The sequence below is a fragment of the Pezoporus occidentalis genome, unplaced genomic scaffold (genome assembly GCF_034315485.1).
Source record: "Pezoporus occidentalis ecotype Australia unplaced genomic scaffold, CSIRO_AGI_Poc_V1 ctg12, whole genome shotgun sequence".
In the NCBI taxonomy this organism is placed as follows: Eukaryota; Metazoa; Chordata; class Aves; order Psittaciformes; family Psittacidae; genus Pezoporus; species Pezoporus occidentalis.
The window spans coordinates 7099561-7117950 of NW_026912994.1; the positions used below are offsets into that span (position 1 = coordinate 7099561).

At 43.0% G+C, this 18390-nt stretch overlaps 1 protein-coding gene across 6 annotated transcripts in view; it reads left to right on the plus strand.

Annotated features, from left to right (window-relative positions):
• SEMA5B (semaphorin 5B) overlaps positions 1-18390 on the plus strand; it is a 283614-nt gene that overhangs the window by 232305 nt on the left and 32919 nt on the right. For all 6 annotated transcript variants that reach the window (XR_009962448.1, XM_062607082.1, XM_062607079.1 and 3 more), the window contains 6 exons: positions 4395-4512; positions 10445-10626; positions 13908-14051; positions 15550-15697; positions 17171-17396; positions 18027-18245. Coding sequence is in view for 5 of the 6 variants with exons in the window: in XM_062607082.1 (XP_062463066.1) it covers positions 4395-4512; positions 10445-10626; positions 13908-14051; positions 15550-15697; positions 17171-17396; positions 18027-18245 (1037 nt within the window). In the remaining variant the exon portion in view is untranslated. The remainder of the gene's footprint in view (positions 1-4394; positions 4513-10444; positions 10627-13907; positions 14052-15549; positions 15698-17170; positions 17397-18026; positions 18246-18390) is intronic.

The following is an 18390-nucleotide window of genomic DNA, read 5'->3' on the forward strand; positions in this document are numbered from 1 at the left end:
GCTTTTGGTACAAAAGGGCATTTTTGTATGTATTCTGTCTGATAGTAAGAATGGGAATAAGCTCTAGTAATTATTTCTTTCCTTTGGTCTGTCAAAGCCTAATCTCTTGGGTCTGGTTCTATTGATTTTATGATCCATTTATTACACAGTCTAAAGTTTTAACTCTCAGGGGAAAATGACCAAAAGATAAAGTTATCCAGACCCAGAGCAAATTAAAGTAGGAATGAAAAACTTGTGAACTACAAATGTTTAAGTTTTAATGAAGATTCTGAAAGAAGACATCGTTTAGGCTATTACAAAAAAGGACATCTTAGTCAGGACCACAATCTTGGAAGCAGAAGTCTTTTTACAGCACATGCTATTAATGAAGGCTCAGCACTGCCAGGCTTCAGAGGCCCCATAAAAAGCTCCTTTGAGTCGTAGGTAAGAGTTTCCATTGACTTCAGTGGGCTGTGGGTAGTGCCCCACTTGGAGTCTTAATACTTTTGTTATTCCAGATCACTACTGTAGAAATGATTGCAACAGCCAACAACAGGGAGGCTTACAGCTCCCAGACAGCAGGCAGCAGGTGAGCTCTTGAGTAAGATCTTATTTTCATGCAAATGTCCTTGGTAAGTGAGAAAAAAAAACCTTGAATCGGAGATACAACTGGAATTGTTTTTCAATTGAGCTTTTTTAAGTGTATGCCTTTATGCCTCAGAAAACACGTTTCTTATGAGGTGGTGAATTACAGTGAATTGCTATTGATAGTTATGCCCTATCATAATAAATCCAGCCTCTTAGATCTCTGTCAAGAGGCATTCTCCTGAGTCCTCAACAAGTGCACTATGGTTAGTAAGATGGCCAGTGAGGAACGGGGTACGGGCCATGTGGTATCATCACCATCTTAATTCCAGAAGCATCCCACTTTGTGGGATTTCATTAACTATGTCATTAGTATTAATATAGCCAGTGTTAATCTGCTATGCTTGGGTAGTCATCTGGGATAATGTCTTCCCTCTACCTGTGTGAATTATGATGGGAGACAACAGTGTGTCATTAGTTCCTTCAGGCATTTCCAAGCCTGCAAATGGGGAAACCTAAGTGTGGTATCCCCTGTATGTATGGTATGAAATCTGCCCCAGTAAGCCAGTGGCATAAGTCCCATTGCCTTTGAAACATCAGAATTTCATTATAGTTTATAGACTCATTTGTATCTTATTTAACAGTGTTTACATATTGCCCTGCAAGACTTTGTATGCTGTGGCCTGTATGATGCTTTTCAGTGCTCTTATAATACAAAATGGCATTTACCCATAAACATTTAAATTTATTTGAGTTCTGAGCACAGGGAAATGCTGTGATATCTTTACATTTTCTACACAGTTGTTCCTGATCTACTGACAGTATTATTTCTGAACTCTTTCTATCTGTACATGCACATATGCATACATATATTCGTCTTTTGCTGTGTGTTTGCTAGTGTGGTTTTACCTTTTAATGACATAAATAAGGGTATATATTCTGAAGATATTGTAGAGATATAAATTAGGGTGAATTTTGAAGTGTTCACTTAAATTACTTGCCAGAAATGTTCTTCTCTTGCAGTAATGCACATTTTAATCCTTTTCCTGCCTACAAAAGGAAAAAAAAAAGGAGCAAATTTTGTGTAAGTAAATACATTCCTCCTCACCCTTAAGTGTACTGCTGTCAACTGTTATAGTAGGTTTCTTACCACAGTTGAGGCAGATGAGCAGATTCCTAAGGGAAGCAGGCAGCATATCTATTTTGTTTTTAGATTTCAAATAGTTTGGCGGGCCTGCCATCAGATGGGGAGAAGTCCTGGGCTTTGATGGTTGTTAAATTATGGAGTGCATGTTTTGACAATGCAGCCCGACCTGGGTAGGAATTCATTACACCCAGGATGCAGAGCACAGGGATGGTGCAGCACGGGATGGCCATACCTCCCTACCGAAAAGCGCTGTACTGGGCTTTTCCTGGGGACCAGCATCACAGCCTTCTGACAGCTCTGCAGCTCAGTTACTGATGGCCCATCAGCTGGGGGTCAGTGGTGGCAGCAGGGGACCTCAGGCTGTGTGTGATTCATTGAGTGGACTGTTAGGGATCTGTAGCTTGCCGCTGTCAGCCAAGAGCAGTGCATTAGCTATATGACATACATTATGATAGTGCCAGCAAAGTGGTCAGTGACTAACTGGGATATATTGCAGCCTGTGGAGTGGCTGAGGGCTGCAGCACAGAACATATGGAGATTATTTCCTGAATTTATGCAGCACATGTTTTCCTATAAATTAAATTCAGAGAAAATGTGTATCATAATAGGGTGATGCTCACAACAGCCTTCCCTGTTATGAATTACAATGACCTCTCTCAGCTCGCTGGGTGCCCAGCGAAATGGCTTCATGCAGTTGGAAACAATAGCATGTACATGATGTCAGGGTCTGAAAGCCTGACCAAAAGGCACTCTAACTAAAAGCAGGGACGTTAGCTTTTTCTTCCCCACCCCCTGTTGCTTCTTTTATATTGGCAGTGCTAGGTTAACAGTTGGACTCAATGATCTTAATGGTCTTTTCCAACCTAAACGATTCTACGATTCTGTTATTCTCTCTAGGAACTACCCAGTATCCTACTGAAGTGCTGAGCAGCCAAGAGGGTGGATAGATGACCTGCTTCACAATTAACTGGGTGCTGCCCTTGTTGAGGGGCTGTTGGATGTCAAAGGCAGCTCTGCATGCGGCTGCAGCCCCACTTCGTGGGTGAGGGTAGTGTGGGTTGCCAAAACAGCAGGACAGGGGTCCTTAACCAGAATAATGAGCAAAACAGTATGTGTCCCTTCTGTGTACTTAGACTGAGGATCCCAAGTCTTTTCTAGACAAATATTTGATGTTCTGTTGCCTGGGGCTAGGACAAAATCATCTTTGCCTTTTCTTTGGGTACGCTAAAGCAGCTGAAGGAAAAATGTGATAGAGACAGTCATTTCCTAAAGCATGAAAGAGAAAGTTATGTTCCTTACAACTCTGTGTGTGAAATCTTTGGTAGAGGAAATGTAGGAGCTGCCATGCAGGAGCAAACTGGAAACTAATAATATAAATATATTTACATGTATGTGTGTGTCTATATATATGTGTGTGTGTGTGTGTGTGTGTGTGTGTAAAGCAACTGGTACCAGACAGCAAAACAGTTTAGGGTTTTCTTTGGGACAAATCACTGTGGAGTCAGAACAGATGATAGAGTACTTTCAGCTGTGCTTAAGGGACTTGCTTTTTCATTTGCAGCTGATTACGGGCTAATAGGATTTCAAAGATTTCTGGGAGGGAACAGTTCACGTCTCATTGCATTTTGCTTTTTTTTTTTTTTTTTGATGTTTTATTTATCATACTGATTCTTACCCTTAGAATAAATTTTGTTACTCTCCTGTTTAGCTTCTTGAACTGAGTTTTTCCCTTGGTCCCTTGCTGCTGTCTAATAGACAGTTTTCAAATAATTTGGGACTTCTGGAAGGATCCCATCAGCATTTTGTGTGATAGAAGAGAATAGGTCATTGGAATGAAAAATAGTGTTGCCAGTATTTTTAGGTTTAGTCCTCTCTTTTTCAGTTTTCACTAATACTCACATGATGCGGCTTGTACTGTTATGGTTTTTAATGAAAATTGACTATTTGAAAGCAACTGATGGGAACTACCAATACAGCTGAATTTTACCAGTACAAACTAATTCTGTGACTGACCTTCTCTGTTTAGCAACAGTAATAACCCTGGTTATTTTTCTTTAACAGCTCACATGTTGGGAACACACACTTAGCCTGTAAATATGGATTCAGGAGGAAAATGAATACTGTAGTGTTCAAGGCAGCCAAAAGCTTAGAAATAATGTTCTTCTGTGACTTTTCCAAACTGACATCTTGATGTTGGGATTATAAATGAAACCATTGTTCCAGCAAAGGCGAAGACTAATAGAAAGCCTTTATTGCTGGTCCATTGGCTAATTCTGCTTGTCTAACCCCTTTGGATGGACACAGTGTCAGAAAACATACTCACAGAGGTTGCTTTGTGTGAGTTTTGGCTTGCTGAGTGATTACATGGTGGCACAAAGATATCTCAATGACAAGTGTTCTTTGACTGAAATTTGTAGTCATTTTCTTTCCCTAGGCCTTGGAGAGGAGTGAAGTGATTTTTAATCTACAGCTTCTATGAGTGATATTTGCTTTGTATCCTATCACCCTTCTATTCAGCTCTTCTCCCCTTCCAAGCAGGTAAACCTCCGCTTAGAAGAAATTGTTTCTTCTGCTGAGCCTTGGTGCAGTTGACAGCTGTCATATACAAGCACTATACTTGAATACGTGTCTTTAAAGCTAGACAATCTTAAAGAGCTTTAATCTTTTCTCTTTGCACATGCAGGGAATGCCTAGGAGCCAGAGACCCCTATTGTGGCTGGGATAACAAGCAGAAGAGATGCACCACAATTGAGGACAGCTCCAACATGAGCCTGTGGACTCAAAATATTACTGAGTGCCCAGTAAGTGGAAGGAGTGAAAATATATATGCTGGTGTGTTAGTGTATGTGTTTATGTGTAGAAGTGAGAAGGAAAGTGAGTGTGTGCAGCCTGATGAGGACTGGGTGTTAGGAGAGCATGGAGGGCCCAGTGACGCACACTGATATCTGTGCACTGGTACCTGTTTAGAACACAGAAACCCCAAATGTATTTATTTGCTCTAAAAGAGGGATCCAAAGCAAGCATTCAGTCCTCCTCATGCCCACCACGCCTTGAGTGAAGAAGATTGCATCATGTTGTTGGGTATTACTGAGACCCATGTAAGCCCCAGGTGAAACTTGATTTTTCTCAGGGCTGCTCCACTGTCTGCACCATTTCCTTGTCTTCCCTGCAGGTCAGGAAAATCAGGGTAGCTGACTAAAGCCTGCTTGGTCTGCATTCAGTTAATTTCCTTGAGCTGGCCTCAGGGGACAACACTGGTGAGGAAGTGTTGCAATAGCAGGAAGAGGCATCTAGGCAGCAGCAGAGAAATAGGACATGCATAGATGGTTTGCAGAGGGAACAAAAAGATAACAGTGTATGTACCTGAGAACACAAGGGAAGGGGAGAGTGTAACCAAGAGAGGGAGTATGAGTTGGGTTCTAACCTCTCTTTAGGACATCAAAGGCCACATCTATGTGATGTTGCGCGGAGGTGCTCTTCTTTCCTTGCCCTGATCTCTGTAAGATGCAGCAGATTAAACAAACAAACAAACAAACGAACAATTAAAAACCCAAAGAAGGAAAAAAATGAAGTGTCTCTGCTTATATCAGTTTGAGTTGGCTCTCCAGTTCCCTTCCAACCCACTTACTATTCTCTCATAACAACATGCAGTTACTGGCTGTGGTCCCCAGAAACTGTCTGGCCATATTTAATTCCTGCTCTTTGAACGGTACCTGCAAGGTGGCTGGGGAGGAAAACCAGTCACGTTAATAAAGGAGGGGGGAATACAGAGAAATTCTCATTAATGTCCATTGTTATTATCTAACATCAGTTATCATGTTAATACTGCTAAGTCTGGTAGATAAAGAAAGAAGGCTGGATAGGTTGTATCTTCAGTATGCTATTTCTGTCTGGAGGTTCTGGGATGTTTATTCCCCTTATCTTCCTTACTTCTCAGATATTTTCCCAGGAAATATTAGTCATTACTTCAATCCATCCTCAGCTTGACAGGCTTAAGTTTTTCACTGCTGGATTCAGAGGCTTGTGTGTTTATAACCCTCCTGTGTTGAACTGGGATGCAGTGCTTCTTGACTGCTCATGCTGTTATCTCATCCTGCTTAATGCTTGTGTCTGTTGATAGGTGTGTGAAGTGTTAATCCTCTAGTTTGAGCATGTCTGCTGTGGTGCGTGCTAGGGAGCAGGCTACTCCAGATCATTGTTTCAAGGTCATAAAAATCCAGTGCAGAATATTCAGGAGCTTTGGCTGTTCTTGGGTGCTAGTTTTACATTTGTTTTTGCATTTCCGTTGTAGGTTATTTTCTGGGTAGATGCTTTCATTATGATGCATACACCAGCCTTATGCTCTTCAAGCTGACATGCTGCCAAGCTCTTTAAAATCCACATGCAAGTGCTTTCTTTTTCTTTATCCTCTGTCCCTCACTGGAATGAATTCACCACTGGCATGAAGTGGGACCACTCATTTAAGCACCTACATCAGAAATATCCAAGTATTTCCTTGTGTTCAGAATACAGGTTGTGGCCAACAGAGGCAAGAGTCTAGCATGTACAAATGACCACTGAAAAGGTAGGGGGATCCAATAATCCAGTGCCAAATTTCCCTCCTGAAAAAGACCTTCTGGAAGTTTAATTGGATGAATTACTGTCTTAGGAAGTCCTGGCTTTTCTCTTCCCACTTTCTTGGGCTGAGCACCAGGCACTCAGCTGTGCTGGTGCAGCTGCGTGTGAGATCACAGACATGTTGTAGTTTAAAAGTACCCCTCCCAAATAAACTTTTCCTAACCCAGATAATGTGAGTGAGTCTTCTGCAGCCTAGCCCACAAACAGATGTCCTGGCAGAGCTGAGAAACTGGCATGCAGCAACTTTTAAAGGCAGAACTGGCATATTATTGAATTATACCCTACAGGGGCCAGGCATTTCTGGGAGTCAGCCACAACACTAACACAACTTGACTGCTGCTCTTGTGAAAACATGCTTGTTCAGAGCTAGTCTGAACATCTTTGTACAGCACTACATTGTACCACAGATTCCCACTTTCCAGCCTTAATATTAAGGGACCTTAGATAGAGGGTTAATCGTATAGTGTTAACATAATACCTTAGGCAGTGGTTAATCTGTTTTATTACCATGTAACACCCAGGACCTCCCAAAGGTTCATTGCTAAAGTAAGTTGCAATGTCAAGCATTTCAACGTTAAGAAATGATAGGACACAAATTGCACATGCCACTCTTCTTTTCCCTGAGTGTGACGTGTCGTATCAGGGAGTCCTGAATACATGATTGCATGTTGTTTCTTCTTAGGCTTGAGAAAAGGAGTAAGGTGCTTTTTGGTGTTAGGAAAACTGAAAAAAGCCACATTCTACTTGGTAACATCTTACTGGTGCCAACATGAGCCACCAGCAGGAGAAGAACTTCAGATTTGGCTAACAAACTCCATTAGCCAAGCTCATGGGCTCACTGTTGATGGTGGTTGGCAAGTCAGGAACTGAGTATTCCCAAAGAAATGTACAGTCGTTCTTATCCTGAGCCAAATGATGTTCTTCCTCACAGGTTTTCCTCCCAGTCCCACTCTGTCCGGCAAACCCCTATCTCAGTCATCTGATGTCTGCTTTATGCTACCCCATTTTTTGCTAATCGGTGCCAGTTTCCCCACTCCTTTTTTGTGGGTGTATAACAGACTTGTACCCTGCTCTCAGTTCATGTGGGCTCAGCTACTCAGAGCTGCAGTGCCCAGGATAATCCTGCTCTGGCCCACAGTGAAGCGTGTCCAGTGCACAGAGAAGATGTGCTAGGATCAAAATCTGTGAGTCTCTGAAAACTGAGTATTTTCCTTCCCCCTGGCTTTTTATGGGCATTGCAAAAAGGTGTTACAAGGATGTAAAGTTCAGTTATTTGCTCTGAAAACTAGCTTGTTTCAAGGAAAAGATTGCTAGGTACGGACATTCTTTTCCCCTAGATTTGATTTTTAAAATGATTGAAATATTTTGACAGAAGCTTTGCAAGAATTGTCAGCTTCTATTGAACAGCCAACATGGAAACTTCCAGCCGAAATAATTAAAGCTTGGCAAAGTTATAAGCAGTTGACATCTGAATCCTCAGAGGAAGCATAGAGGAATGAAAAGAACAAGGAACGCTTCTAGTCTTATCTGTAATATGAAAATAAACATTGAAAATATCCTGGTAGTGGGGTTTAGGAATGGTCAGTCTGAATTTTTAGATCCTGCACTTAAACCTTGAGATGGTGTTAGGAAGAAATGAAAAAGTGATGCCTTTGGTGGGAGTATGGCACTTTATAAAGCACAGGAATTTTGGAATTTGTATTATTGTCAGGTAAGATAAGGATATTTGATCACACGTGTTTTTAAAGATGTCCTCTTGTCTGATGGGCACTGTGCTGGCTACAAAGGATTTGCCTTGTAAAGATATTCCTGAAAAAGACCAATGCATATGGGGTTTTATCCCACTTCCCAAGTTTGCTCTTTTGAAGGTATTTTTACAAGTTTAATGATGGAATAATAATCCATATGTAATTTCGTAAGTATAAAAACTTCCCACACTCACTACGTGGCATGTTTATAAATCTCAGCATTTTGGTTATGGCTGCTTATTTGTTTAACTTTTGGGCTGCTTCCCAGTATCACTTATGAGCCAATAATTATTTGTCAGCCTTCTTTTTTGTTTAATTGAAGCCACAGGCCATATCATACCATTGATTTCGGAACAGAACTCCCTGCTGGAATCAGAGAGGCTTTCTGGTTCAAAAATTAAATAGAAATGATCCAATACTTGGACTATGACTTTTGTAAGGCAGGAGGAAAAAGAAGATAAAAATCTAGTATTAAGTACCTCAAAGTATAGTTCTTTTGATCCCCTCCTGACTTTTAGCAATCCAACTGTACTGATTTTTGACTGCATGCATGTTTAAAACAACAAATTGAACAACAATAACAAATCCCAGTGTTCTCTTGTCTGGGCATCTTGCCTTGTAACCTGCAGCCCAGAGCAAATTTTTACAATGATATGATAATCTATTGCAAACAAAATTTTACAACAGATGCTTGAAACCCCCTGACTGCAGCCTGATGAGTGCAGTAACTGATCTAAATGACTTCCATGCCACTGCTGCACATTTTTGATGCTGCAGTAGATGGGTGAGAGGAGAAGATGACAGCCCACCAGAGGTGCATTGTGTTTAACATAGTGCCAGACTTGAAGAATAAGCGTAAAGCAGCGTGTTTCAGAGGATGAATGTTGGAAAGCACTACTCCCATGGCTGTGGTTGGCTCCCTGCGTGGTGCTGGAACAGGCTTGCAGCCTCTCCATGCCTCCGTTTCCTTGTCTTGTAAAGCAGGAGAAAATAATTCCCCCCTGAGGCAGCCCAGAGGGCTGATCCTGCTGACTGCAGAGCTTAGTGAAGCATGGCACAGTGGGGTTTGTCAGTGGTAGCTGGCTCAGATTTGAGGCCAGGGATGTTCTCCCAGGCTCCCAGCCTCTTCCTTTTGTCACCCTTCATTGCGTGCGACACTGAGGCTAAGTCCAGCCTTGCTTTTGCCAGTGTTTTTACCAAAGCTGCTGAGCATCCCAGCACCCAATGGGTGACACCAGTGGGGATGAGCTACTTTCAGGAAGCCACCATCAGTGCCGCCCTGCCTACGAGGCACTGCGCTTTGGGAAGCCAGGGCAGGGGTGTTCAGGGTAGCTTTCCAAACATGGGCCTAGAGTTGTTGGAATTTGCAGTAGTGGTGGAGTAGGCACAATAAGGCAGAGTGGCCTGGGAACATTCCTGGGAAGAGCAGGAAGCACTCATCTTCTCAAGTTAACTTAGGTGGCAAGTTTTCTCCACCAGTCCTCAGCTTAGGGCTCAGCTAGAAGCACTGGTTAAACCAAGGCACAGTGAAGCAAGCTCTGACACCTTATCTTCTGAAAGTTCTTCAGTCCTGGTCTGAAATACATCTGTTTCTCATGCTTTTTGTTTGCCAGGACTACCGTATTTTGTACTACATTACGGTGCATGGAAAGCTCAAGACCTAGCCTGTTCAGGGCTGTATAGACATGAAGCAAAGGGCAGAGGAAACAGATAGCACTGTGGTCGGTCTGCAAATTGCTTTGAGATGAATTCTTACTCTTAAGCCCACTGTGTGATCCTCAGTATTAATTCTAGTCACCACCATCTCCTTCACTTCCTGTCCTTCACCCAGTTTAGCCATTTAGCCTACAGATTAGAAAGGGAGCCAGTTCTTACTGTGTGTTTGAACAGGGCCAAACACAGTGAGGCCCCAGTCTGAGCTGGTCACTATGGTTATCCAAACACTAACTCAGAAAATATCCTGCAGGAGCAGTCCCAAGCACTGCAGAAGCAGGAGCATAATGAAGTGGGGACAGTCAGCATCGGCTGTTGTGTTGCTTGAAAGGCTGAAGCTGTGCAGTGTGCATCAAGGGAGTGTGGTGGTTTTGTGGCATGGCAGATGGATGCTTGCTCCTGGTGTGGTTCTGGCGGGGCCGGCTCGGGTGCCTGTGCACACATGTTAGGTATGCGGGGTGGAATTTGGAGGGTAAATATTGATGCGGCGCTGCCTGAAAACAACCCTCTGTTTTGAATCCTGCTCACAAGCACAGGCAGCTCCCATCTAAGCTGCATCCTAATCCCCCCAGCAGCTTTGTTTGGCTTTCCTATTGTGGGGCTGTCTCCAGAAATGTAAACCTGCTACTAATGGCCTTTCTTCTTTTAAAATTAGGTGAAAAACCTGACAACAAATGGAAGATTGGGGCCCTGGTCCCCATGGCAACTGTGTGAGCATTCAGATGGGGACAGCACAGGCTCCTGCATGTGTAGGTCACGTTCATGTGACAGCCCTCGTCCACGTTGTGGAGGTCGCAGTTGTGAAGGGGCCAGGATTGAGGTGGCAAATTGCTCAAGGTACCTCAGCATCTTTGTGATTTTTAGGAAAGGAACAAGAGCTGTTGTGCCTGTCCACAGCTTAGCTCCTTCCTTGTGTTTCTGTACCCCTGTTGTTGCATCCCATCCCATCCCGTATGTGAGGTCCAGCCTGAAGTCAGTGAAAAATGAAGGGCTCTGAGAAGATGAGCACCACAAATTAGTGTACACATTAACCTTCCCTACCCTGTGCCTTGGTTTCCCTCAACCATATAGTGAGTAGTGACTCATCAGGAGGAGGTAAGGCAGAAATAATTGTTAGCCATCAGAACAGCAGTAAGCTAAAAATAAAATCCAAGAAGCTCACAGTCTTTTGGAGTTTGGATTCTGAGATTGCGTTGCCAAAAGCGAGCAGAGCTCCTTCAGAGTAATGCTTGTAAAGACAGGGCCTAGCCTTGCTCTGAGCAGGGCTTGTTTGCCATGTGAGTCTGTGAACTGTCTGCAGCATGCTGGCTAGGTGAAAGCAACAAATCATCATCTGGCAGTGAGCAGTGCTTAGGAGGCATGCCTGCCGGGGGCAGGACTTAGCCAACACATGTCGCTCAGCTTGTGTTGAAGTGCTGCCTTTCCAGGGAAGCTTGAAGTTTAAGATTGAGCAGTATGGGAGCTAAATATCCTCCAGTTAGGTGCCCAAACATAGCCACAGTGTTTGTGTCCATACTACCCCTCCACCCTCGGACTACATCATGTCACGACTAAAAGAAAGACGATGCAATAGTGTAAGCACTACTTCACCAGGGTGGTGCCAGCGAATATTTTGGTAAATATTGGGTCAATTTAGTTTTTATCTACTCCATCTTCTCCATAAACATTAATTCCATTAAGGACAGCTGTCTTTTAACTTATCCCTGGAGATCAGTGCTGGTCTTGGCACGAGAAATTCAGCAATACTCATGTTTTAATTGGCATCTCTTCTAGTTGTGGGCTGTGCCGCCCAAAAGGCATATAGTCATTCCTGCCTCTGTGCTGCCTGCTGCCACCATGGGCTGAGCAAAGACTTCCCCAGGCAGACTTTTTATGTCAGTGGCAAACAGAAAGCATGCCAGTGGTGTTCTCAGCACTGCTCTGATGGCGAAAGAGACAGGCTTCTAAGAAGGGGATGAAAAATAGATTATTCAATCTTAAGACGTAGGAAAACAGCACAGTTTGAAAAATAGGGACATCTGGTCATCCTACATCCGCCTCAGTCTTCAAATTTCCTTTAATTGACTTCATATGGCATTGCAATTTCTTTTTGCAAAGAGGGAGCAGGATGTTTAAAGATAAGTTCTATTAGAATGGTGGAGATCTGGAAATGGAAGGTGTCTTTATTCCTGTTAAAAATCCTGAAAAAAACAAACAGATTGTGAGAATGGTTGGATATTTTTTTTTAGGAGTAAAAATTACTTCCCCCCCCCCTTTTTTCTTTTTCTTTTTTTTTTTCCTGGAATAACGTCAACCTTCCATTTGATTTTTTTTTTAAATGATTTTACATATAAACTTTCTTTTGGGTTAAAAAGTGAGGAGGTAGTAGGTGGGTTAAAACGTGGCAAAATAAGATAGAATAATAGGATTTTTATGTAAGTGAGTTTATTGTGCTTTGACCTTGTTTGGGGCCGGAAAGGGGAAGGGAGGGAGGGAGAGAGAAGGATGCAAGAACAAGAAGAGGAGGGAAGAAACGTCTAAGAGAGTTCTGAAATAAACCTGGCAAGAACAGGCAAAAGCTGATAACAAATAGAAAAAGTGTGAAGGGCAATGTGGGTTTTAACTTTCATCCTCTGCCCTGATTGGTGCCATGCCAGAAAATATTTCTTGCCAACAGTGTTATTAATTTAGTTCAGTAAATGCTTTGAAAATTAACATCTGTTTTCAAGCCTAGCTTTCAAGAACCAGAGAGCACCTGAGTTGTTTTTCTGACTAGACTTTTTTGGAAAGGTTTTTCTTTATTAAACAAAAAAACAAATGAGATTTTTTTGGCTTAAGGCAGTAAAGTGTGAAGATTAGGCAGTTCTGTAAGACAGAGCATTGCCACTGGCTCCATATGAAATGAAACCTGCAGCACAGAAGAGATGAGATACAGATTCTCCTCTCCTGCTCCAACGTTCAGTAGTGCTGCCAAGTCAAAGGAAGGTGAGCTTTAATAAGCGCAGAGTTTTAAAGATGTAAATGTTGGGTTCTGTGTAAGCACGCCGTTGAGTCACCGCACGGCAGCAGCGTCGCAGGAGCCAGCTGCCTGCACATGCTCAGCCTGTCACAGGAGCAAGACACAGAGCATTTGCCAACATCTCTGCTGAGGTGTGAACTAAGGAGCTTTACATCACATTTGCTTCAGGCTAACTTAGCAGTGCTCATCAGAGATGTGATCACTCATTAAACCATGAAACTTGATCCTGCCTCTGAGCTCTTAATTGCCTCTGATTTCTACAGATTTAAGGTCACACTACAGTGACGTCTGCAGGCGGCCATGAAAGCTAGAAGCAATTATTGTTATTTTTTAATGAAATTTGGGATTTCCACTTAACAGGATTCAATGCTGAAGGCTTTAGGAAAATAACAAATATGAGGTTTGTGATGAAATCACAGGAGCTGGCAGTAGTATTGCTGTAAGCGTTCAAAAACCATGTAGGTGAGGCTAGAAGAGTTCACAAACTGTGAAGATGAGGCCCTCAGTGGCATGTTTTAGTGGTGGTCTTGGCATTCCTGTGGGTAATGGCTGGACTTGATGATCTTAAAGGTCTTTTCCAACCTAGTTGATTCTATGATTCTAAGAGATTTAAAGCATCAGTACCTACTGAATTAGCAGAGAGTTGGTTTTTTACATCCTTTGGCACAACAGGCATTTGTGAGCCTCAAAACCTGCGCTCTTTGTGCAGAAGAGTGCAGGCTGTATCAGGAGACACAACTTTGGGATGAGCCATTAGCTCTCAAAAGTGGGATTATGAGACTTGGGAGACATGATGGGGGAATAGTCAGTGAGAGTTATAACAACCACACTCTTGCTTAGCAAATGCTATGAGGCATTTTCAGAATCATTCAGCACTGGCTTCATTCTTTTCCTTTCCAATTATTAGAGACTTGAATAGGAGGAAAGTTAGGCCAATGCTGAGCACTTTTGAAACTCTCTTTTCTAAATCTTCACTGACATAAGGTCTGGTTGAAATGAATAATCTCTTCTTCAATGGTTCCCCACCAGTGCCTTATGTGTTTTGTTGTTAAGCACAGCATAATGTGAGCAGACCATTAGGTCACCCCCATGCTCTGCTTTCTCTTGCTCTCTTTGTTAGAAATGGAGCTTGGACACCCTGGTCTTCCTGGGCCCCATGCAGCACCTCCTGTGGGATAGGCTTCCAGGTCCGCCAGCGATCCTGCAGCAACCCTGCTCCACGGTACGGCGGCAGGGTCTGTGTTGGACAGAGTAGGGAAGAAAGGTAAGAGATGTCCACAACACCATGTGTTCACTTCTATGGTTATAATGTTGGCAGCTGGAAGTGATGGCTCCTGTGTGAATGCAGATAAAGGCTGTCTGGCTGAATGCACAAACTGGAAGTAATTCCAGAGCCTAGGAAGGATGAGGCTGCTCACATGCATGGCTACTCTCTTTCAATGAGCCTGTGAACACCAAAGGTTTCAGAGCTGCCTCCACTCTCAGGGAGGATCTTTCAGGCTTTCACAAGTATTTCTGTCCCCAAAACAGATGGCTGACCTCCTCAACAAAACGAGAAGCTGTGTCTACTGTTAGCAGTGCAGAGTTTACACTTACACTGTTCTGATCCATCCCTGAGGGGGCAGTTGAATATGTGCAGTTTTCATTGCCAATTGCACGATTCCATGCACCATAATAATTGTGCTGATGCTCCAAAAGAAGTTCAAAGACAAAATATAGCTTAACTCAAAGATTCAGGACTGCAGGGCTTGACATTAGAAAAACATCTTTCCCTCCGCTCCCTTTAAACTAAGCAATTTCATGTAAAATTGCTAAAAGGCAATACTTTTTGAACCTCAGAGCCATCTGCACTGTTACACTTCTTCAAGCCCAGCCCTATGTTAAACACAGCTTTCAAGGCATCCTAATTTGGTTTCCAGATTTGACATTTCATTAAAGGCCACCTCTGCTTGGCAGTTGGCTGTTGCTTGTCTGTTGAGTGGTCACTTAAGATAGATATCTCTGCACCTCTCAGAATACAAAGGGCAATTCATTTAACTTCCTTGATTCAGGACATTTTAATGTTTGGTTTGATTTGTGGCCATTCACAATGCTCCTTTTTGGGTTTCAAAGACTACATCTGAGTCAGTTGCAGTCCTGTGTCATTCAATTTGAGAGCAATATTTATTAAAAAACTGAACAAAATTGAAGTTACCCTTTGAAAAGGTAACATGAAACAGCATTAATTTAAGGCCTGCATTTAGATGCAGATAGTATCTAGTTCAGCTCCAGCTGCAAGCATTGGCTTCTTAGGGTCCAGTCAACAGCAGGGGCCAGATCGTGTGAAGAGAAGATTGTAAATGTTTAGCACCTGCCATTGCTGACAAATCACTGTTGATTTGACCTTCCACTAGTAATCCCATTGAAAATATTTACCATCTACTCTATGTGACACATGGGCTCCAGTTTATGAGCTCTTCTGTGAATTCAATGCATAAAAGTTTGGAGATTAGAGCACTTTCAAAAACCCAATCTGGATGATTCACCTCAATGGTCTCACTGATTTCAGCCTGCTTAACTACTCCCTGTTCTGTACAAAGGGTACCGTTCTCTGCTGTGAACAGAAATATTACTAATCTGATGGCTGTGTCAGCCTTCTGCTGGCTTTCTGTGTATGCATGAATCGCATCCAAATGCAGTGTGCAGTCTTGATCCATCATGATTTTGTCCCTTGGATGTGCTGACCTGGATATTTTTTTGATCAATGCTCTCTCTTCTTTCAGATTCTGTAATGAGAACAATCCGTGTCCACTGCCGATTTTTTGGTCTTCATGGGGTCCTTGGACTAAATGTAGTGTGAATTGTGGTGGAGGGATTCATTCGAGGCAGAGGTCCTGTGAAAATGGAAATACATGTCCAGGCTGTGCTGTGGTATGTATTGTTTATTGACATTGCACAAGGGACACCTGTTGACATCTAGCACCTAGGAACTTGACATTTTACTCCTCTCTCCATCTTCATTTTATTTCTCAGTCTAGAAGAAAATGCTATCCTCAGCTTTTGCTGAAAAGGATGCTGAAATGAACTGGGAAGCAGAGAGGTGTCACCAAGTCAGTAAAGTTGGTGTGAGAGTGTGTCTGTATGTGTGTGTGTGTGTACAGGAAGGGATGGATAGGTAGGGACAGAGGATTTCCTTAGATCTCTGTAGGCTTAGATATCAAGTCCTTTACTGGAAAGCACTGTACATTTTCTTCCTTCTGTCCTACATCAAAGGATGATCCTATTGAGTCAAGGAGGCCTTACATGCATCAGAAATAAGTCTCACTGTCATACTTGAGTAAACAACAGGTCAAACACCTAATTCACCCATCAGTGAGGTAATGGCTACCCATTTTCTCTCTTTATTTTCCCTTTCCTATTCTGGCAGCTGTTTCATGCAGCTGTTCTAATTAGTTTTGTGGAGAGTTTTCTTCAGTGTAAGCAGGTTTGATCTGGAACCTCCCATCTGTTCACAAGCTGTTTGGCATAATACTCTAGAATCATGAAGTCCTGAAGCATTACATTTATTTTCCTCTGCCAGAAAAGACTGGTTTATTTATTTGTTTTTAAACAAGAATGTAATGTTTGTCACTGGAATTCCTCCCACTAGTGGCAAGAATTGTAAAGACCCCCAAATCATCCCATCCCCATCCAGCCAGAATGTTGTCTGTACTCAAGGGATGCTCTACACCAAGGACAGCATATGGTTCATAGCCCTCCTGGACAGTTCAGAAAGCCAACCAAACAAAACTAGCTGTAAAAAAAGATAATCTAAACGCATCTTAAAAATAAACCAATAAACTTTTAAAGGAAATAAACCTTACTGACATTTTGTCCTCGTAGGGCTTCTCTAGGCTGACCTGAGAGCAGCGTCTTAGTATCACAACATAAAACTTGTTTGCTGTTGTTATTATCTATTGCCTGAATTATCTTCCTGCCTGTAGTGTACCAAGCTTTCAAAGCCCCATAGGACTCTGAGTCAGCAAAGAAACATAAATCTGAGGGAGAGATAAAAGTAGCAAACGTAGTTCACCCTCAAGGGTCACCTGAAGCTATACGTGGTCACCACCACTGCATCTGTAGTCATAGAATCATAGAATAGTACGGGTTGGAAGGGACCTTCAAAGGTCATGTAATCCACCCCCTCTGCAATGAGCAGGAACATCTCCATCTAGGTCAGGTTGCCCAGAACCACATCCAGCCTGTGTGGTGTGCCCAGCACTGGCTTGTGTCTGCGAGGTCAGATAAGGTGGATGGAGGTTGTTGTAGATCAAGAGGGTATCCCCTTATTTTCTGGAATGTAAATAAATCTGTCAGTTAGGCTGCTGCTGTTTAATAAGAGAGAATGGTTTTCCTTCTTGGCAGGAATATAAGACGTGCAACCCAGAGAGCTGCCCGGAGGTGCGCAGGAACACACCCTGGACCCCTTGGATGCCTGTCAACATCACCCAGAATGGTGCCCGCCAGGAGCAGCGCTTCCGCTACACGTGTCGTGCCCAGCTGTCTGATCCCCATGAGCTGCAGTTTGGGAGAAAGAAAACCGAGAGTCGATTCTGCCCCAATGATGGCTCAGCCGTGTGTGATACTGACTGTACGTCTTGCCAGCTCTGGGGGACTGTAGAGCAAGCTGAGATGGTGGTGGAATGCGAGTCCTCTTAGAACAATAAGAACCTGATTGTGACTACATAAATCCCAACATGTGCAACTAGTGTTACTGCAGAATGGCAGGGATGGAGAGAGAACCCTGTGGCTTAGAGATCAATACCATTGTAGCCTCTGTGCCTATGACAGTGTATAGGTTTGCTTTTGCTACTGCCAGGCTGCCCCAAAGACAACAGGCAAATAATCAGGGTCTAGAGAAGAGAAGAGCCATTCTGTGTGTCTCTCTGGAGGTCCCCTTGTGCACTGCCTCTGGGATTATTCCCTTCAGTACTGCTGTGATGCAAGGCAGTGTCCTGAGGATACAGCTCTGACTGCCACAATTTGCTGCCCAGAAAGGTCATTTATCAGCGTTATCAGTAGGTTCTCTGTGTACAAATTTGGTTCTGTGTCTAGCTTAGCTGTAATCCTGTGGAACAAAACTTCCCCTAAAGGCTTTCAGCAGAAATTCTTCCCTAAGGGCACATAAATCCTGGTTTTATTCATGAGCTGAAAACCTTTTTAAAAGCCCAACAACTGACCAGTTTGTGATCTCATAGTGTCTTGTTTGTTTTCCTTGAAGCTCTTGTTGATGATCTCCTCAAGACTGGTAAGACTTCTGCACGGATTATCAATGGGGGCTGGTCCTTTTGGGGAGCCTGGTCTTCCTGTTCCAGGGACTGTGAGCTGGGCTTTAGGATCAGGAAGAGAACATGCACAAACCCTGAACCTAAAAATGGTGGCTTGCCCTGTGTGGGGTCAGCGATGGAATACCAAGACTGCAATCCACATCCCTGCCCAGGTAACCATGATCATCTTCCTGCATGAAATTCAGAGGTGTTCTTCACCATCTAAATGGTACAGCCACAAAAAAACAAAAACAAAAGCAAACAACAAAACTAGTATTTCCAAGCTGCTTTTTTTTTATTTTGTTTTCCTTTTTTTTT